This window comes from Sphaeramia orbicularis, chromosome 12, assembly GCF_902148855.1.
Source record: "Sphaeramia orbicularis chromosome 12, fSphaOr1.1, whole genome shotgun sequence".
In the NCBI taxonomy this organism is placed as follows: Eukaryota; Metazoa; Chordata; class Actinopteri; order Kurtiformes; family Apogonidae; genus Sphaeramia; species Sphaeramia orbicularis.
In genome coordinates, this window is record NC_043968.1 from 73,994,461 (window position 1) to 74,014,485 (window position 20,025).

Sequence of the window (20,025 nt, forward strand, 5' to 3'; positions counted from 1 at the left end):
ATTAAAGAAGAATGGGAGAAGTTGTCACCCGAATATTTGAGGAACACTTGCGCAAGTTTCAGGAAGCGTGTGAAGGCAGTTATTGAGAAAGAAGGAGGACACATAGAATAAAAACATTTTCTATTATGTCAATTTTCTTGTGGCAAATAAATTCTCATGACTTTCAATAAACTAATTGGTCATACACTGTCTTTGAATCCCTGCCTCAAAATATTGTAAATTTTGCTTCCCCACCCTGTACAGCTACTTGGGGGAAAAAAATACTCTTGTAAAAAGTAGAAGTACTGATTCAACTCCTTTACTTAAGTAAAAGTAAAAAAGTACACCTTCTCAATTGTAATGAAGTACAAAAGTAAAAAGTAAAACTGCATTTTTTGCCATGAATGAAACAATACTTATTTAACCAGACAAAATCACATAGAGAATCATATAATAATTTTCACGGGTATGGGCACGTGTAAAATTAAACGAAATGCGGGCGGGTAGCGGGCAAGGAGGTGAAAAGATAAAAAAAAAGATTCATGGATGAAAATAATTTTCAGGACATTTAATGATGATGATCATCTAATTTGAATGTGGTTGATCCACAGCCGGTTTGTTTTACTTTGAAGTGAACTTCACCTCTGTTTATATATGGTGAAAAATGGCATTGAGCTGCACAGATTAGAGATTTAATGATGGCGTGTGTTTTAGCCGAAAATAAAGGCCTTAAAAGTGAGTTACTGTGTAGACAGTGGGTTTAATCACGGGTCGGATCACAGTACTCAGCTTTGCGGGTACAGGCAGAAAAGTTTGTAAAAAGTGGACCAGTGCAGGACTCTGGTACTGACCCCGTGCAGGACTCTGGTACTGACCCTGGTCACAGCCTGTGCTCCTTCTCTCCTCCACTGATTTTCCTTCTGAAGTGTCATATTTTACGTACTGTCACATCCATTTAGCTTGAAAAAGTAACAAGCCTATTCTGAGAATGTAAGGAGTATGAAGTACAGATATTTATGCAAAAATATAGGGAGTAAAAGTGTAAAGTTGCCAGAAAAATAAATACTCAAGTAAAGTACAGATACTCAAAAAATCTACTTAAGTACAGTAACAAAGTACTTATACTTCGTTACTTTCCACCTCTGGTTATTGCATAATGATGACATACAATGTGGACTACGAGAACTGATGAACATGTGTTTTTGTGTATAAGCAAATTAAGTTGTCATTTAGAGGAAGTTTCTGCATCCAAGGTGTAAGTGTTTGAAAATGTTAAAACATAAAAATAAAAAAAGAAAGCCATGGCTGTGAAAATGTGCCTACAATTGAAAACAGGTAGCAGGTGGTTTAGAGAGAGAATACATGGGGAGAGGAGGGGAGACGAGGCCAAAAAAGCTCTGAGTTGCCAGTCTGGGTGATAATCCCCCCTGCAGACGTTCGCTCAGACTCAGACAGAGCAGTGTGTAAAAGCAAGGAAGCGACATCCAATCCCAACTAGACACTGAAAGGCCGACAGAAATCAAGCGCTGTTTTGCTTTGCCAACCCCAGTGTTCGGTTGCGGGGGGGAAATCCAGCTCGCCTATGAATCCAAATGAATAGGAATGACAACCTGACCATGCACAGCAATTAGTAATTAACACAAAAAAGGAAACTATCAGTGGAATTTAGCTTATGTTTAAGTGAATTTACAGACTCTCCTCAGCTCTAAGGGCTAATTCTTAGATCAACATTTAAGTTTGACCTGTTTTCATTACTCCCATGATCTTCATTCCATCTGCAGTAACTGTTTCCAGATACCTGCACAGCATCTAATGAGCAACAGACATGAAAGGCGAGTTGGTAAACACGGGGCAGTCGAGGGGCAGATACTTCCTTGGCTGCACAGTTAAAGGAATCCAACTGATATTCACTGTTATCACAGACCGACAGCCCTTTTCACAAATCCAAATGATTTAATAATTACAGTCTCCGGTCCCAGGATCTGTTATCTGTACGTGTTCCAAAAGTCAAAACAGAACTGGGGAAGAAAGCTTTTAAATGTTCTGCTTCTACTGCCTGCAACAACCTACAGAAGGAGATAAAACCGAAGGAGATGGTCTCTGTAAACATATTCAAAGTCATTCTAAATGAATGGGAAAAGCATAAATGTGGATGTAGATGTTTTTCCAACTGACAGAATCGGGCTCTGCTTTGAGATGCTTTTAAGGGACGTTGTTGTATACTTTTAGTGCCTTTTAAATTGTTAATGGTGTTTTATATGTATGTTTTTAGTTTAGTGATTTATATATCATTAGCCTCATTGCATAATTGCCAGTCATACACTATATGGACAAAAGTATTGGGACACGCTGAATTCAGGTGTTTCTTTTCTAACAGGCGTCTGGGATACAAAACAATAACGACAAATGTCATAATATAGTTATATATTGATTATTAATATTGACGTTTATATCTCAAATCCTCATGAACAGGACATCTTACAGCTGTAGACATGATGTGTCCCAATATTTTTGCTCATATAGTTTATACACATCAATATTTCCTTAACCTCCTAAGACCCAGGAAATGTCAGCAAAGTACAAACTTTTTTTTGTTTTTTCTTAAATAAGCGCTTATTTTGGAAACATCATGATGCAACAGTTTTTTCAGATGCAGTTTTTAAACTTTTTATGGAATGTCCTTTGTGGTGGACAGTTTTCTTTTTTTGGTATAAAGTTGTGAAACTCTTGTCCACAAATGTGGACAGAAAACCCATAGCTGGGTCTTAGGAGGTTAAAGTTTAATGAGAGATTTTTCTTCCTACGTGAGAAGTCAAGAAAGTAGATGATTAGTTGTGGTAAAAAAAAATTATTATTTAGTCAGAGCATGCAAAATATTGTATAAATTTATAAGTACAATATTTAAAATCATAGTCATGGATAACAAAAATAAAATAAAAAAAAAATCAATGTCGAGAGAAATTAAGCAAAAACCATCTTGAAGACAGTTTGGGAGGAAAGATAACAATATAAACCAAACTAACCAATGAAATGCAATGATATTTATCCCAATATAAAATTATATTATGATATTAGTCATTATTGTTTTGTATCCCTGACTCGTTAGAAAACAAACACCTGAATTCAACGTGTCCCAATACTTTTGTCCATTTGTGTATGAGTTAGACAATTATGGTATGAGGCTAACTGTACAGTTTTAGAACAGTTTTAGAGTTTTATTATTCGTATAATGTATATTTTTATTGTGGATGTATGGATGAAATCTCTGTAACTTCTGCTGCTGCTGTCTTGGCCGGAACACTCTTGCAAAAAAAGATTTTTAATGTCAATGAATTTTTTTCCTGGTTAAACACAAAATTTTTTTTATTTATCTTGCACCTATCAATCCCATGTGACTGTGCACGTACAAGCCGAAGAGACAGAGTAAGAAAACAAGTGTTGTTTCTGAGCTGTGAGCAGAGGAGAGCTGGTGTCTTTGTTGGTCTGTGTGTGTGTGTGTATAAGGGAGGCGGCTGCAGACAGACAGGCTCTAGGGGATTACAGAACAGGACAGGGCACCATAACTCATTGGGCCGATCGCCGGCCACAGACAGACAGGCTGGGGTGAACACTGATGTCTCACTGATAGGAATCTGCCACCAACAACCGACACAGAGCATTTATTTGTCGGGGAAGTCCGTGGATGCCGGTCTATTCTCATACTCAAACAAACATACACTGAACACACATGGAGCGCACTTACGGTCTAAAAGTCATCAGTTTCATCTCCCATAGCCATTAACACAGCTCCCATTTTCTTTTCTTTGATTAATCATAGTTTATGCTCTATGGCTGGAAGCACTGCAAACTGGCATTCATTTTCATCATCTGATTATCATTACTTCTGTTAATTACAATTTTATTTAATCATAACTTCAAAGTTTAGGACATGGCGCCGTTTCTAGAACAAATTGCACAGAAGTTGCATGGAAGAATTAAGCAGAGTTTCTTTAGTTTGTGTGTAAATGTATGCTTACATACTTGCCACTCCAGACGCCAGGCCATACAGAAGGCCTCCCTCTGCTTTTGGTTCAAAGATGTGGGTGGCAGGAGGAGGACATTTCTCCTGCCTAATGAAGTTATAGAGCAGCGTCTTCACGAGCCGACTGGTTAAAGACAAACTGGAGGAGAAAGAGAAAGAAGCAAGGAGATTTTGAAGAACAATGTTGCAAACAAAGGGCATTTCAATGCAGCTGTTTTTGTTTACATATGGAATTTGCGAATAAATTTGTGAATAATTATGTGTGTCTGTGTGTTTGGACCAATACTGAGAAAGCAACCAGAGAAGTCATATTAGATGGAAAACAACAACAAAAACCACTATGTATAAAAAGCAGAAGAAACAAATGTTATACAAAGGCTTTGACAAACCGCAAATCTGAAACAATATTATATGACTAGCACGTTGACCCATGGGGAGTCACAGGTTCTACATCCTGGACTTCATCACTGTCAATACCAATTGTGGGATGCGAAAAGGGGGGGTGTTTTTAAAATCTACATCCCGACCCTGAGGGGCAACATCCCAGTCCTCCAGCACAGATATTGGTTGTGTATTCAGGCATGCTGTACCGCATTTGTCCAGCAGCCACTGCCAAAGCGTTCACGTGATTCTGGGCATAGCAACGTGATTGTAAAGCTTTTGTATTCCAAAATTACTAAAATCTCCCAAAATATTGGTCCTACCAACTTGCCATTTTCACTAGTCTCTTCCTGGACCAAAAATACATAAGGATGCCAAACTGCAGCACTCAGCTCCTTCTGAATTTTGTGTGATGCCTGAGACACACACACACACACACACACACACACACACTCACACACACACACACACACACACCAAACAGAGTCCACTTCCCTTTTATAAGAAGACAACACTGATCACGCCCAGTGTCTCCTGATGTGCAAGGCTGCTTCCTGTCCCTCCCATTGGCAACTGCTTAGCAATGTGAATTAAATCAATCCCTCCTGACTTTATAAAAGCGAATTTTAATGAAAAAAGATATTTAATGTCGAGATGGGACTATTCCTCAACCGTAGGTACCAAATTGACCAGTTAAAAATGTCTCAATTTCTCAGAACCGCGCAGATACACAGGAAGACAGACAGATGCTCTGAGATCTTCCCGTATTAAGGTTCAAACAAGTGGTTTAATTTGGTTTGGTTTGGTACAAAAAGCTACATTTAGATTTAGAGCTGCACAATATATCATTTGAGCATTGTCATCGCAATGTATGTGTGTGCAAATAGTCACATCACAGGTTCTACAATGTAGGAGGCAAATGAACTCATCATGTTCTCATCTAATTTCAACCTGAGTACACTACGCACAGCAATCCACCAATCACAACTGTTCTTAATCAGTTTGCCAAAGCAGATGGAGTGAGTCGCTGGTAAAAACATTAAAAAATGTGCAAAGTAGAAGAGAAAATCACTGAAAACGAAGACTTGACAAAATGAAAAGCAGCGTCAGTTATCTGGAATTATTTCAGCTACAAGAAGGATGATATTAAAACACGTTTTGTGTCGACAGTGTCTTACATCTGTCGACACAATGAGAGGAAAAACAACTAATTTGTTTGACCATTTACGTCAGCATCACACAGCTATTATATCTTCCTGAGTAGTTCTTCATATTGCAATATATATCACAGGGTTAAAAAAAAAAATCAGTCAGTTTTTACCAATATCATGCAGCCATATTTAGATTAGTGATAAAACACAGCTTAGGTTTATCAGCCCTCAATCAATATCTCCAGTAATATGTCATTGTATGAAACTGGCAAAGTGTTAAACTATGATGATGATGACGATAATGAACTCTTAATACAGGGTGTCCACACAGTCTCTTTACAACTTAAAACCTTTATTACAAAAGCAATTGATGATATGTGTTAATCAGATTTGTTCTATATACTCAGTGGTTATGTCTGTTGATGAAATACAAAATTGGATACATAGACTCAGCGAAACTGCAGGATTAGCATAAGTATGGAAGACATCCAGTGTTACGTCCTTTAATTCTTGCATGGCACAAGAAATTTAGGAAGACCGGGACAGTGTTGGGTAAAGGGAGGAGTGGATGAACAAGAACCCCTTCTGTTTTGATGTGCTTCATGCACCTAGCAGTGCCCATATAGAGGTGTATTAAATTAAATATCTACTTTTCATTTTGTAATAATTTTCACAGATTTGTCTACTCATTTGCTTTTGTATTAAATTTGTTAAATAGTAAAGAGACTTTATGGACACACTATATTTTCATAACACTACTGGATGGAAATACACACTAATTTACATTTACTTTTGGCAATTTTGAGAAAATTCAGTTATAATATATTTGGACAGACATCCACCCACAGACGCATTATGTATAACAAATTAAAGAAGTGTGAGGCAAATATGGAGACACACAAGTCTTATTTCCCCCAAGTCACATGTATTTGGTTGTGTATGATAGCCACTACAAGTATTTTTCAACTTAAGTGAGTGAGATAAGATCACAGTGGAGTCAGTGTTTGTGTTTATTTTTGAAGTGTCATTCACATGAAGGAGTTGTTTAGAACATGCAGAGACTGTCTGGAGGCACAGACACAAATTGTGGTAACGGTATCGGAGCCCGGATGGAGGCACAGTGGGCTGAATCAGATGGTGTCACATTAGATTGGAGACGCTCCAAAATTATTTGGGCCCACGGCTGCCAAACAGATTGTTGGATGCCTCAGTTAGTGGGGCATCTGACGGGCTCACACAGCGGAGAAATGCTTCTGCAGTTAGTGCACTTTTAGGAGTCTGCTTCACTTCTGTCTTTGTATGAATGTGGTTTTGGTGTTAAAGATTCAGTGTGCGAGAGATGTGGACATGTTAGGGCACACGTATCAAACATACAGCCCGTGGGCCAAAACCTTCCTGCCAATGGCTCCAATTCAGCTAGTGGGATGAATTTGTGAAATGCAGAAATTAAACAGAAGATAACAATTGATGATGTTAAAATCATTTTAGTTCAGGTTCCACATACAGACCAATATGATCTAAAGTGGATCAGACCAGTAAAATACTATCATAACCTAGAAATAATGACAACTACAAATTGTTCTCTTTGTTTTAGTGTCAAAAGTAGAATTAAATGAAAACGTTTACATTTACAAACACTCCTTTTACATAAAATGTGAATAAACTGAACAAATATAAATGACCTGAAATGTCTTAAGAGAAGTGTAATTTTAACAATATTCTCCCTGTTACTAAATATTTTGTGTATTTGTAGATTCACTGTGATCTGTAAGTTGTAATGAACATGTGTAAATGATAAACAGACATAATATTGTTAAAACTGCATTTATTTTTCTTAAGACATCTCAGGTTGTTCATGTCATTCAGATTTTTAAGGAAACTTTATAAATGTAAATACTTACATAATGTAATTTTACTTTTTTCGCTGTTATTATTTTACTGGTCCGGCCCACTTCATATACATATTGGGTTGAATGTGGAACTGAACTAAAATAAGTTTGACATCCCTGGGTTATGGGGATATAATGGCAGACGCACATGCATAATTATGTGTCATTAGTGAATAAGCACATGAAAACAAATGCTGTCTTTTTCTTAAATTGGAATGAGCTGTTTATATCCAGCGTGTTGTTTCCATAGAGTCTGCAATGTTGCAGTGCCACGTTTCTATGGTAGCTGAGAATGGATTTATTGGTTTTAATGTTAAAGTGAGTCACATTAAATGTTAAGAAATATTAACATTACTAACAGTACTATGTACGACCAGAGTTAATATACCCTTAAAGGAGTGATTTTCAGACACTTTCCTGTGATCTACATAAACTGTAAATGCTCTGCTTGGGTCTGAATTCTTCATTAATTCAACTCCACAGGTCCATTTTCAACCCTATTTCTGAGTAATGACACCAGAAAGGTCATTTTGAGCACTGGCCCTTTAAATGCACATGAGCCACTTCAGGCCCCGCCCCCTCCAGGTTGTTGGCTGTGCTGCTCTGTCCTGTTCAACCAACAACTGAACATTTTAGGTAATCGGTTCAAAGTTTGGACATATTTTCAGCACGGACTACAACCACTGCTGCTGACAAACAATTATGTCGTACTTGGAGAAATGTTCGTCTGAAGTCTGGACCTTATATGTGCAAATGTGGAGACGGAACTAGTTATAAAACATAACAAATTAAGCAGGAATTAAAACAGGTTGTAGAAATCCACTTGATTTTTGCCAGAATGAATATAAAGATAGCTTTGCAGCACCTGTAGGGTTCAAATTCAAACTGTATGAACTATTAGGGTCCAAATACACAAAAAAAATTAACCAAAGACTAATAAAAGTGGGTTTAGATAAATATGACCCCTTTAAATAAAAAGCCCAGAATAGACAAAAACAATAGCTTTAAGGGTCACTTTGATTGACTTCTTTGGCAGGATTTAGTTAATTTGCTGCCACAGTATGTACAAAAGTTTCATCAAAATAATTCAGCAAAGGCATTGTCTCTGTACCTTGTGCTCAAAATCATCCCAAACTAGTGTAATTTATTCAATGAAAGTCAAACTAGCCAAACCCTATTTCAGAATGACAGTGTATAGTGCCAGATTTATCTACAGTAAATCGCTGAGAAAGTGTGGAGATAAATCTAGATTAGCAAGTCGACCTTTAAAAGTGAGTTGAGTAAATGTCAGCACTTTTAAACTGTATGTTTTTGCATTTGTGGATATCCTCACCATCGTCCCTTCATGACGTGTTGGTATATTATTCCGTCTCTGAGGATGTCTTTGTGGAAGAGCTGGTAGGAGAAGAACACCAGCAGCGAGGTGACTGCTTCAAACAGGATACTATAGGTGATATCCCTGCACGGACAGACGAACACACACCATATGGAAATCATTTATGTGTGAGGTTACTTTTACACATTTTAAGAAAAAAATCCCTAATTAAAAAGCAGATCAGCCACACAGTAGGCAGGCATTCAAGTTGAGATACACCACACTTATGTAATATTTCATTATGAAGTGGGTATTAGGTGCACAAAGTAGAAGCATTACAGAGAGTTTGCAGAATTAAAAAACAGTTGTTTTTTTTACCCCAGGGATTAAGACGTGTTCAGGCTAGGGATCTCCATTGAAATCTTGCTCAATTGTGTCAGGTAGTGATGCAAAGTCAGAAATGCCCATTTCTTCTAAAATGCCCCTCTTCAGATCCATTTATTTTTATAGAATTTCTCTGCAGAATTTCTTTAGTTCTACTCCATAAATGTCATTGCCTGTACTGTATCCAATGGTTCAATAAATCAATCATTAAGGAATATGACATGCTTTTTTTACGAAGTATATAAACAATATTTAGCTTTCATTCTTATAGACCCTATCAAAAGAGAAATTCAGGTTCTCAGGAAAATCGCCGCTTATCAATTAATCGTTAATCGATCAGTAAGGTCAACCAACTAATGATTAATGGATTAATCAATAATTTGCATCCCTAGTTCAGACATGTTTTTTTTTCTAATTGTCTGTTTTTTGTTGTTTTTTTTTTTACTTTATTTTTATTATTTGAATTCTGTACAACACAAGCACAAGTGACATTTGGGATACACCGACCATAAAAAACCTTTGTGACTAACAATTGGTTTTAGTAATGTGACGTTGAAATGAAAATTGTCCATTTCTCCCATTTATCATGACACTGCTCTTCTTTAATCCTCAATCTATGGGTCAGAATCTCCATCTAAAATACTCCATTCATAATTTGTAGCCAGTCGTTAGTTGTAGGTGGTTCTAATCTGCCCCATTTTTTGGTAATAGCCTCTTTACAGGCTGGTAATAGTATTTTAAACAAATATCTATCATTTTTGATTACATTATTACCAATAATACATCCAAAATACATCACCAAACATCTTTTAGGGATTGCATAACCCAATATCTTAACAACTGTTGAATATACATTATCCCAAAATGATGCATGTTTAGGACACAACCAAAAGACATGTGGATGATTTACATAGACATCTCCACATTCCCTCCAACAAGGTTAAACTCTGGACACATATTTAACTGTAATTTTAGGAGTTATGAAAAATCAAATTATATTTTTCCAGCAATGTTCCCTCCATGTTCTTGAAGAAATGGTTGACTGTTGAGTTCTCCAGCTATTGACCCATTCCTCCTCTCAGACAGCTTTTCCAAGTCCTTTTTCCCATTTATGTTTCACATCCAAAGTGTTACAACCTCCCTTCCCCATTAAAAGTTTGTAAAAAGAAGGTATCACTTAGTATTTTTTAGAATGATCTAATTGTCTCTTTATCTGCAAGTGAAACATCAGTGTGTTACCTTTTCACAAATGCGCCACCAACGAGTGAAATTACCAGGAGCAAAGCCCTCCATATGTTGTAAATAGGAATTGAACACCTTAGCCTGCTCTTTAAAACATATTCCATTTACACTTTGACCAGTCAGATAATACTTGTATGTATATGTCATGTAAAGTTAAGCCAAAAACTGTGTCTGTGTTAGTAGAGAAATATACAAGACATTCATGGAGAACTATAACAAAAGAAAGGTAGCATTTCCATCCAAACCAAGAGCACGTAGACAGGAAATGGGCCAACAGCCACAAAGTGGTGGAGGGAAGAAAAACAGGGAGAGTTTTGGACCTTGGAACAATGAATAAAGTTGGAATGTTGAATGTATTTATGAATGCAAGCCAGGATTTGGCATCCGGAGACAACAGAAAAGACGAAGGAAGGCAGAGGAGAAAAAGAATACACTGGCAGACACAGAGACACAGAGAGAAGTATGTGAGGAACGACGCTGATATTGCATCAAGGAAATGGTATTGGTCACGTTTCTGCAATCTGTGACAGAATGACTTGAATGCAGGGAATAGTTCCAACTGAAATAAACACAGTAAAATATTCAGTCACGTACAGCTTCTGCTTTTCCAACTCAACTCTGAAACCGTTTCTCCTTTCATTTCCAAATTATCACATTTTCAAGGGTTTTATCTCTTCCTTTTATCATTATAATATTACTTCAGTAAGTCAGATGAGGAGAAAGCACCTGCACGTCAAACATATATAACATCCCAAACAATTAAACAAGCAAGAAACTGTAATGTCACTATCATTTGGGGTTAAGAGCCCATTCATGCACACATTACATACGTAAATATGTATGTCTATTTCAAACGGTGTCAAGCGTCACTGCCTTTATACTTAGATGTGTCCATTGCATTGGAATGAACGTTTGTCAATCAATCCACCAGAGGGCGCCGCTCTGAATTAACATACTGGCTACATACCATGAAGAAGAGTAACATTTTTTGAGGAAAAAAAAGAAAATGAATAATAACAAACATGGTGATGACAGAGGAAGATTTACTAATGTGAATTGTGGCTACCCGATCTGCGTGCCTACCTGATTTGCTTCATGCATGCGCAATATGGTTGGCCATCATGGCCACAAAACTACGGCAACTCCATTTGGCCAAAACCAATTAGCGGACCTTACCCGATTTGCATCTTTTTTAAAAAAACAAAACCTTTATTCACAACATTTAAATTTACTTAGACTAACTTTATTGATCCCAAACTTGGGAAATTCTTTTGTAATAGCATGACATACAAACATCAACACTTAGAAAGAAGTCTTACATAGAGCTAGGAATACTAAAGTAATTGAATAATAAAAGTAAGAGGATAATAAGAGGATATAATATGATATGGGTTGTAGGGGAGTATGTACAAAATACAGAATATAGAATGTGCTGTTCAGTGTGTATAATGTAGAAATGTATACATTTATGGAGAAAGATGTTTACCTTTATACAGAGAATGAACAAATATAGTCTGCCTATACAGCCTACAGATGCACAGATAAACAGAGAAGTGTACAGATACACTAACCAAGTTAGCCACCAGAGTAAAAAGTATAACTGACAATAACCAGAATAAATAAGGGGTTTGGAGAGACAGTGTGCAGTGAGGTGTTGTTAATAAAGTTTTGGATTTTTTAAAAGACGCAAATCGGGTAAGGTCCACAAATCAGTTACGTCCAAACGAAGTTGCCGTAGTTTTGTGGCCATGATGGCCGACTGTCAGTGGCAGCTGCTTGTCTTTCAGAGAGGGGAAGCTCATTGTCGGCTTCCATAAAAACAGAAAAAGTCAAGTTATTTAAACATTAATTCGGCCTGCCATTCCTTTTTAAGAAAATGGTCAGTGACCTTATTGTACCAAATAAACAAGAAAATGTAGAAATTATGTTAAACTGAAACAAGGAAGTACAATGAGTGTGTTTTATTTACTGTGCAAGAAATGAACAAGTAATTTCGTAGTGGTTTCTCTCTCAATTTCACTGCAGAATGTGCGACGGTATTAAACTGTGTCAGTGAAGGAGTAGATCTCAAAATAGCTGTCAGTCAAACGGGATTCAGCCTTTCGACTGATCCTCCAATCAGTACGTGGAAGCCCAGCGTCCAGCCCAGCCAAGCTCCACCCACAGCTCCATTCACCCCCAGAGATGCCGAGCATCCGGGGGCGGGACAACATCGTGGCATTTATCCAATTACCGTCCAGTTTTGAGGCAATGAAAAAAACTGTTCCACTCAGTCCCACTGAAGTGCATGGACGATGAGCGTCTATGGGCAAATGCACTGAGCAGAGATTGAATGAGAAAACAGCGCAACGAGAATGTAGGAGAAGTGAACAACATCGAGTCCGCTGATTTGTGATAAAGCTGATTCTGAACAAACTCGTCTGTGAGATGAACGTGTTCTAACACATTTGTAGTCAATGAAATGTCAACACAACCATACATATTCAACCATTTAATTTTCGTAATTTTAGGGGAAGCCAAGCTTCCCTTGCAGACCGTACTGCACATGCGTGAATCAAATTGGGTAGGTACGTAGATTGGGTAGCCACATGGTTACTAATGTTGATATTGAGAAGGGTAGTTGTCATAAATATGTCAGTAGTTCTTCACTAACTCACACAGTCGCTCTTTGAAAAGTTCCACCATTTCTGGAAATTATTCTCTTCAAATCTCAATACTGCCCCCTATGGTTCCCGGTGGTACTGCTCTGTATGTTTTGTTGGGGTTCGCGTCCGCAAACTCCCAGAAGATGGACAGAAATACAGATGTAATGAATGCAGAGGACAGAACGCTCCATCTGTATACATATGTATCTTTAACGTAGAGCATGAATGGGCCTTAACACAACAGTTTAACCTGCAATATTAGTGCAGATCATGAAAAATCTGTGACACTGACAAAAAAAAAAAAAAAAAAGGTAGGTCAGAACAGTTTGTTTTTCACAGTGTCATTCTTGGATCAGGTCTCTGTGTGCGACCTTTGTTAGTGCACACAACACTCAGCGGGTGTTTTACTCAACCTTTCATACACACACCTGCATATACATACACATACACACAGCAGAGGCAATACTCACAGCAGGGGCACTTCAACAATCAGGTGAACGAGGTTGGACAACAGTTCCTCAAGGAGGTCCTCGCTGCCTGTTTCTACACAAGGGGTTATGGGAATTATTATACAAGTCATATATAGAAGCTCCCTGTTGAATACAGTCATTCTCCTCCTCCTTATTGTCTTTGCTCATTCTTATTTAATGCTCTTTGTTCAAAGGAAATTGGCTGATTGGAATCCTCTCATTATTACCATTTTTCTCATTCATTTATTTATTTTTTAATGGGGTAGAAATCTGCGTGTGAACAGGATGTGTTCATTTGTGAATCTCAAAGGTAAAACAAGCACCGTAACTGAAATTAATATGATAAAAAAAAAAAAAAAAATTACATCAAGACACATCTCACTTAGATTTGTAATTATGTACGAGCACTGATAAATTAAGAAGATACAGGCATCAGCTCCATCTATGGGCGTTTTTTTGTTGTATGAAGATTATAATGCGGTCTTTATTTGTGCATCAGGAACTTGGCGAGGTAATTATTAAACCGAAAATGCCGTAGAGTCTGTAAATGCAGTCTGTGTTTTATTAACCGAGTTTCTCTAAGACATTTGATCCAGGTCAGCGGCCAGGGGTATTCATGTTCAATTAAAAAGTCAATTTCTCTTTAGGTACGAGGGGAGCTGTTACACATTACACTCAAGCAACGGCCTCTGTAATAACTGCACCACCTTACGAGTCTGATGGAAAATTATTTCTATTCAAGCGTTCTCATGAGATGTTGTGCAGTTTGTGTAAAAAATCTACAACAGTGGGACGGTATATCAAAGCTGCTAGACATATAATATAAAATCAGTTGTATGTGAGGTTATTTAGCGTTAATGCAAATGGAAATGAAAGTTATTCAGGTGATCAACAGTGGATTTTTAAAGGGCCAATATAATAATGACAGTTTAGGGGAGATAAACAATGAATTGGCTGATAACCTTTAACAGAAATGTACTTTAACTATATAAGGAACTAAATATTTGTAGAACTGAATATCTATTTCAAAGTAATACACACTAAAATAAATAAATCTGGGTAATCAAACATCAATTTCTAGGAAATCTAGCTGATTCAACATATGAGTCTTATCTTTGAACTGTTATTTTTCCTTGATGTGAATAATTCTGGCTGAGATTTCTAATATCATCTACTACAGTATCAGCACCAAGTTCTGCAGGACATTAAGGGTGTGACCAACAATTATTTGCTTAACAATTTTTTTTTTTTTTTGGTTTAGTACAGTGCTTATTATTTGTCTCCTTCCTGATTTCTTACAATTTCGCATATCTGTCACATATGAATGTTTCAGATAATTGAAGAAATTATAATATAAAGACCTGAGTAAATACAAACACCGTTTTCAAAAGATGATTTCATTTACTAAGGGAAAAAAGATACGTAAACCTACCTAGTCCTATGTGAAAAGGTAATTGCCTCCATTGTTACATCGCAAATTACCTGTGATGAACCACATTTTTTTTTAACCATTTCCATTTTGCAAGCCATTATAATATGACTCATTATAAGTAAAGATACATTTTTAATACTTCAAAAATTTAAAAAAAAAAAAAAAAAAATCAAAAGTCCAAATTTCACAAAACTGTGGACACACTTTGTAGTGTAGCTACATATAAAATTTGAAGTTAATCTGACCAGTAGTTGAAGACGACGTCTTCACAATAGCTCCTATTACCTGGTGAGCTAAAAACTGCCTTTTTTTTATTTACTCAGGTCACCTTTGTCTAATATTATGGTTTATTTGATCTGAACAATTTGACAATGACAAACACGAAAAAGTGTAAAAAAAAAAAAATCAAGAAGTGGGCAAAAAGTTTTTCACAGCACTGTATACTGATGATTTAGTAATTAGTAGATTAATCCTTTATATAGCTTATTGTTAAATAATCACCATAGCTTCAATTTTTCTTCTATTTAAGCACTTCTCATTAAAACAAGCATCTGTTTAGGAATTCTTTAAATTAATACATTTCAGTTAGTTTCTTTTGTAGTGGAAGGAAAATATTCTGTTGTATTGGCGTGGGATCACAACTTATAACTGAAAAATGAGTGTGATGAGTTTTGGATTAGATAACTTAAAATGCATATGAGTTTAGTTTAATACATATTTTGACTATTTTCTATTCACTTGTTTTGCATTAACAAATATTGTTGCACGACTGCAGGATTATTGTATCTCAGTATTGCTCTCTCTATTAAATCATCTCTCTATATGAATTATTTTTATTTATATAATTGGTAAATTGAGTTTATCTGCAACTGAAAATCAGTGAAATGAAAAGAGGAAAAATTGATCAATTTTCGATAATGTGCATATCTGATGAAATGACAAAGCTGCATCCTTATTTGACCATGTTGTTGTACTTTGAAGAACGGAACCACGGATCTGGATGCACTGGCAGAGTTTATGCTATGTGAATGAATTTTTTTATACAGATGAAATTATAGAAATGTGCATTTTTTTTTACTGCTTTTTGAATGTTTTAGCTTTTATTAATGTCTGTTTTTTTTATGATAACATCAGCCTGCCCAGGGATTACAGGTGGAAATTAGCACGAGTGCTACAACCTGGTATACTACATCTCTTCTTTTTAAGGTTATTGTATATTGTGCATTGTCCCTGTCAAAATAAATAAATAAATGAAATGAAACCTGTCCAACTCAGCAACAAATTCCACAAATTCAACAGAACTAATGTTCAATAAGGAGGTTTAAAATCAAATATTTTGGCTACAACACTGGATAAGATGAATACATGTCGATACAAATGTCACAATCTAAATGTAGCCGCTAAATCAAAGGAAAACCTTAAAAGACATTATTTTCTTCCAGCCTCTATTAATGAAGCCTTTCCTCATCATACTTAAAAATATACAACACACAAGCCTAATTAAAAACAAATGTAAAACTAATAATGTGACAAAACTGAAATACTGAGTAAAAACTTATAAAATGTCAGAACTATAGTATCTCTAATAACTGGTGTACACAAAAACTATCTTGTTAAATGCTAGTGTTAATCTGGATTTGGCCCCATTAAAATCATCCTGGGACACATCATCCTGCTCCAAATGTCTGTCTGTGCTGGGTCTCACCTCCGCAGAAGCCTGGCGCCCTCTCCTGGTAGGAGAACTGGAGCTGCAGCTCCTCTTCACTCATCTCCCTGATGAACACCTTGAGCAGGCAGCGAATCATGAACAGTGCATTGTGGGCCTGCCAAATAAACAGTTGACTGTGGAAGACAGCAAAAGGAAAAACTGTCACATTCAAGGTCAGACGAAAAACTACTGCTTAAGAAAATTCAGTAAAGCTGGCTGTCTTTATTTAGTAATGAGAGACAGACTAAACAGATATACAGGGTGTCTACAGTCTCTTAACAGTTTAAAAAATGTATTACAAAAGCAAACAATGAGATCTGTTTATCAGATTTGTTTTATGTAATCAGTAGTTTTCAAAGTTTTTAATCACACTGCATTTGTGTATTTCAGATAGTTAATACTAATTAGTGCAAATGTTGACCTTTGACCTTTAGACTGAATATGTGTCACCCCAACTGGATGACCTTCAACCAACTATCATTTTCCAGTAGATGGTGCATCACCACATTGGGTTCTGCATGTTGGTGGGTTCTAAATCTAACATTTCCAGTGCATTGGAAGGGATGGTCCCATGCTCTGGACAAGTTGTTCACCAGATATCACTGCCCTGGATTTGTTTATATCAGGTTATGTTAAAGATATTGTGTGTTCCTAAATATCTCTGTAAACAAATGTAACAAAATATGGGGGCCTCTTTTACATTGCGACAGTGGTTCCCAACCTTTTTTGGTTCATGACCACATTTTAACATCACACATTTCTGGCGACCCCAGACATTCAAAAACGAAGACATTTTTTTGCTAAAATGAATTTGTTTTTGATCATGTAATAGTTTGCTATACTATGTTGCAAATAAACATTATTTTAGACTACATTTAGTCTATATAATGTATATTATTATGGATGGAAGCAGAAAAGCCAGGTGTAGATTACTGCACAAAGGGAGAATTTTATTTTCCTTGGTCAGGATATGTACAGTCAGTCCAGCTTGGATTTACAAGGCTGACAATTAATACTGAGCAAACAAGAACTCGAACTATGAATTATGAAAGAGTTGCAGCATCTGAAACTGATCACAATGAACATTTGACAGATAAACAGTACCACACTGCTTCAGTTTCAGCTTCACAGTTTGTCATGTCTTTTATGGATTTGGGATTGTCTCTCTCAACTCACCATAGATTTTTTATTTATTGGTAAGTTTAATGTTTTTTTTTTTTAATCAATTACTAGAAATTTCAGGTGACCCCATTTGAATTCCACGTGACCCCATGTGGGGTTACGACCCAAGGTTGAAAAATACTGCACTACGTGAATATGTTACCTAGCCTGGAACTGTAAATACATTTTAGTTGTTTATATTGTTACTGACCTGTTTTCTTTCTTTCTTTCTTTCTTTCTTTCTTTCTGTCTTTCTTTCTTTCTTTCTTTCTTTCTTTCTTTCTTTCTTTCTTTCTTTCTTTCTTTCTTTCTTTCTTTCTTTCCTTAAATGTACCAGGATGCACTGCCTTGACTGTCTTGTTATGTGTGTTTTGTTTGTATGTGTCATTTCTGGTGTCAATCTTTGTATTATGAACACATTACTTGAAATTATAAATGTTATGTTTGTTAAATGTTGAAAAGTTCTATAAATAAAGTTTAAAAGGATACTGTGTATCAAACAAACATACGAGACATCAGCGACCTGAGGTAAAAGATCACTGATGTCACTAACACCATTGATGAGTCTATGATACAGACAACATGGAAACAAATCCAGTACCATCTGGATGTGCTTCATACTACTACTTTTCTGTTCAGCTGTTCCCTTCAAGGGTCACCACAGCCCATCATCTTCCTCCATTTAACCCTATTCTCTACGTCCTCTTCTCTCACACCAACTACCGTCATGTCCTCTTTCACTACATACATAAATCTGGTCTTGAGTCTTGGGTCTTCCTCTAGACCTCCTTCCTGGCAGTTCCAGCCTCAGCATCCTCCTACCCGTACATTCACTATCCCTCTTCTGTACATGTCCAAACCATCTCAGCTGCAACTAATGGTATCAATATAGAGATGGATTAAATGAAACAAGAAAAACTTCAATGTCTACTTTTCATTTTGTAATAGTTTCCACAGATTTGTTTATTCATTTGCTTTTTTAGTAAATTGGTTAAATTATAAAGAGACTTTATGGACATTATGTATTTTTTGCTGTAATACATTACATTTTGTGTAAATAGTTCCAAGAACTGTACACTATGCATCACGCTGAGCTACCTGAACGTTTCGCCTCCTGAAATGTCCTTGAAAAAGAGCAAAGAAACTGGACCCTGCTCCAGCCCAGCCATGGACATTTATAGCTGACCCAGAGCTCTATCCTCCAGGGGGAAAGAGCAACAACTGTACTTCTTCACTATGTTGACTGACTAAGCACAAACATTACATCTAAGTCAAGGTTACAGACTTTACTCAAGGACACTTTCATCATCCTCTAAATTTGAAGAATGCTGGGACATCTCATTTTCATTCCACTTGTCTGATCAGCAGACTGCTCCTCATACTTCTACAGAACTTCTACTTCAAACATTATTAACAGATTAGGAACAGGGGTCGAAATGCAAAAAGTCTTTGATGAATAGGCACACACACACATACATGCATGCACACACAAAGTGTAGAATCATACGTCAATCTGGTAAAAGTTGTGTAACTCTTGATTTCCACTGGGAGCAGCTGCATCATGTCACAGCTCTGACGTGGTTCAGCTTTGTCCTGATTAAAATGTGTCTACTTGATTATCGACCTTCAACCTTAAATAAAATAGGCCATGCAGTAAAATGGTTTCTTTTTGTGCGTTTTAATTGCTTTTACTGTCCTGCTGTAACTTCCATATACAGTCAAGTAGAGTTCTGAATGACTTAAATTAAATATCTGTGTTTAGTTTAGTGTGTTTAAAATATGACGGTGTGTTTATTAGTAATGTTGATATTATGATTTTACTCTATCGGGAGAAAATTACACATGTAACCTATATTTTATGGAGAAAATAGGAGTGAACATTATTACAATGATGAATAAACTAGTCTTATCAGCCACCAGAATTTGTTTTTCATTCTTTCCTTTTCTTTTTTGTGAATGCAGCTGTGTGTTAAAGGTGGCTTGGTCTATGTTCCTGTCACGTGTCAAAATGTCTTTGGTCAAAACATTGAACCCAAGCTGCCATATGTGTGTGAAAGGAAAACACTGGAAAGTGCTTGGGTACCACAAGAAAAAGAAATAGAAAAAAATTGTCAGACCACATGTTTGCTTCAGGATGAAGAGGCAGCCTATATCAAACACAGAAGAGGACGCTTGGGAAGGTCTTTGTTATTGGAAGGAACATGTTGAAATGTTTGATGTCTGAAATGTTGAAGCCATCCTGATTCC

At 36.6% G+C, this 20,025-nt stretch overlaps 1 protein-coding gene across 1 annotated transcript in view; it reads right to left on the reverse strand.

Annotated features, from left to right (window-relative positions):
- dym (dymeclin) overlaps nucleotides 1–20,025 on the reverse strand; it is a 113,743-nt gene that overhangs the window by 85,588 nt on the left and 8,130 nt on the right. The window contains exons 5-8 of the mRNA XM_030149905.1: nucleotides 16,615–16,751; nucleotides 13,478–13,550; nucleotides 8,755–8,880; nucleotides 4,000–4,139 (exon numbers count right to left, since the gene is read on the reverse strand). Coding sequence (XP_030005765.1) covers nucleotides 4,000–4,139; nucleotides 8,755–8,880; nucleotides 13,478–13,550; nucleotides 16,615–16,751 — 476 coding nt within the window. The remainder of the gene's footprint in view (nucleotides 1–3,999; nucleotides 4,140–8,754; nucleotides 8,881–13,477; nucleotides 13,551–16,614; nucleotides 16,752–20,025) is intronic.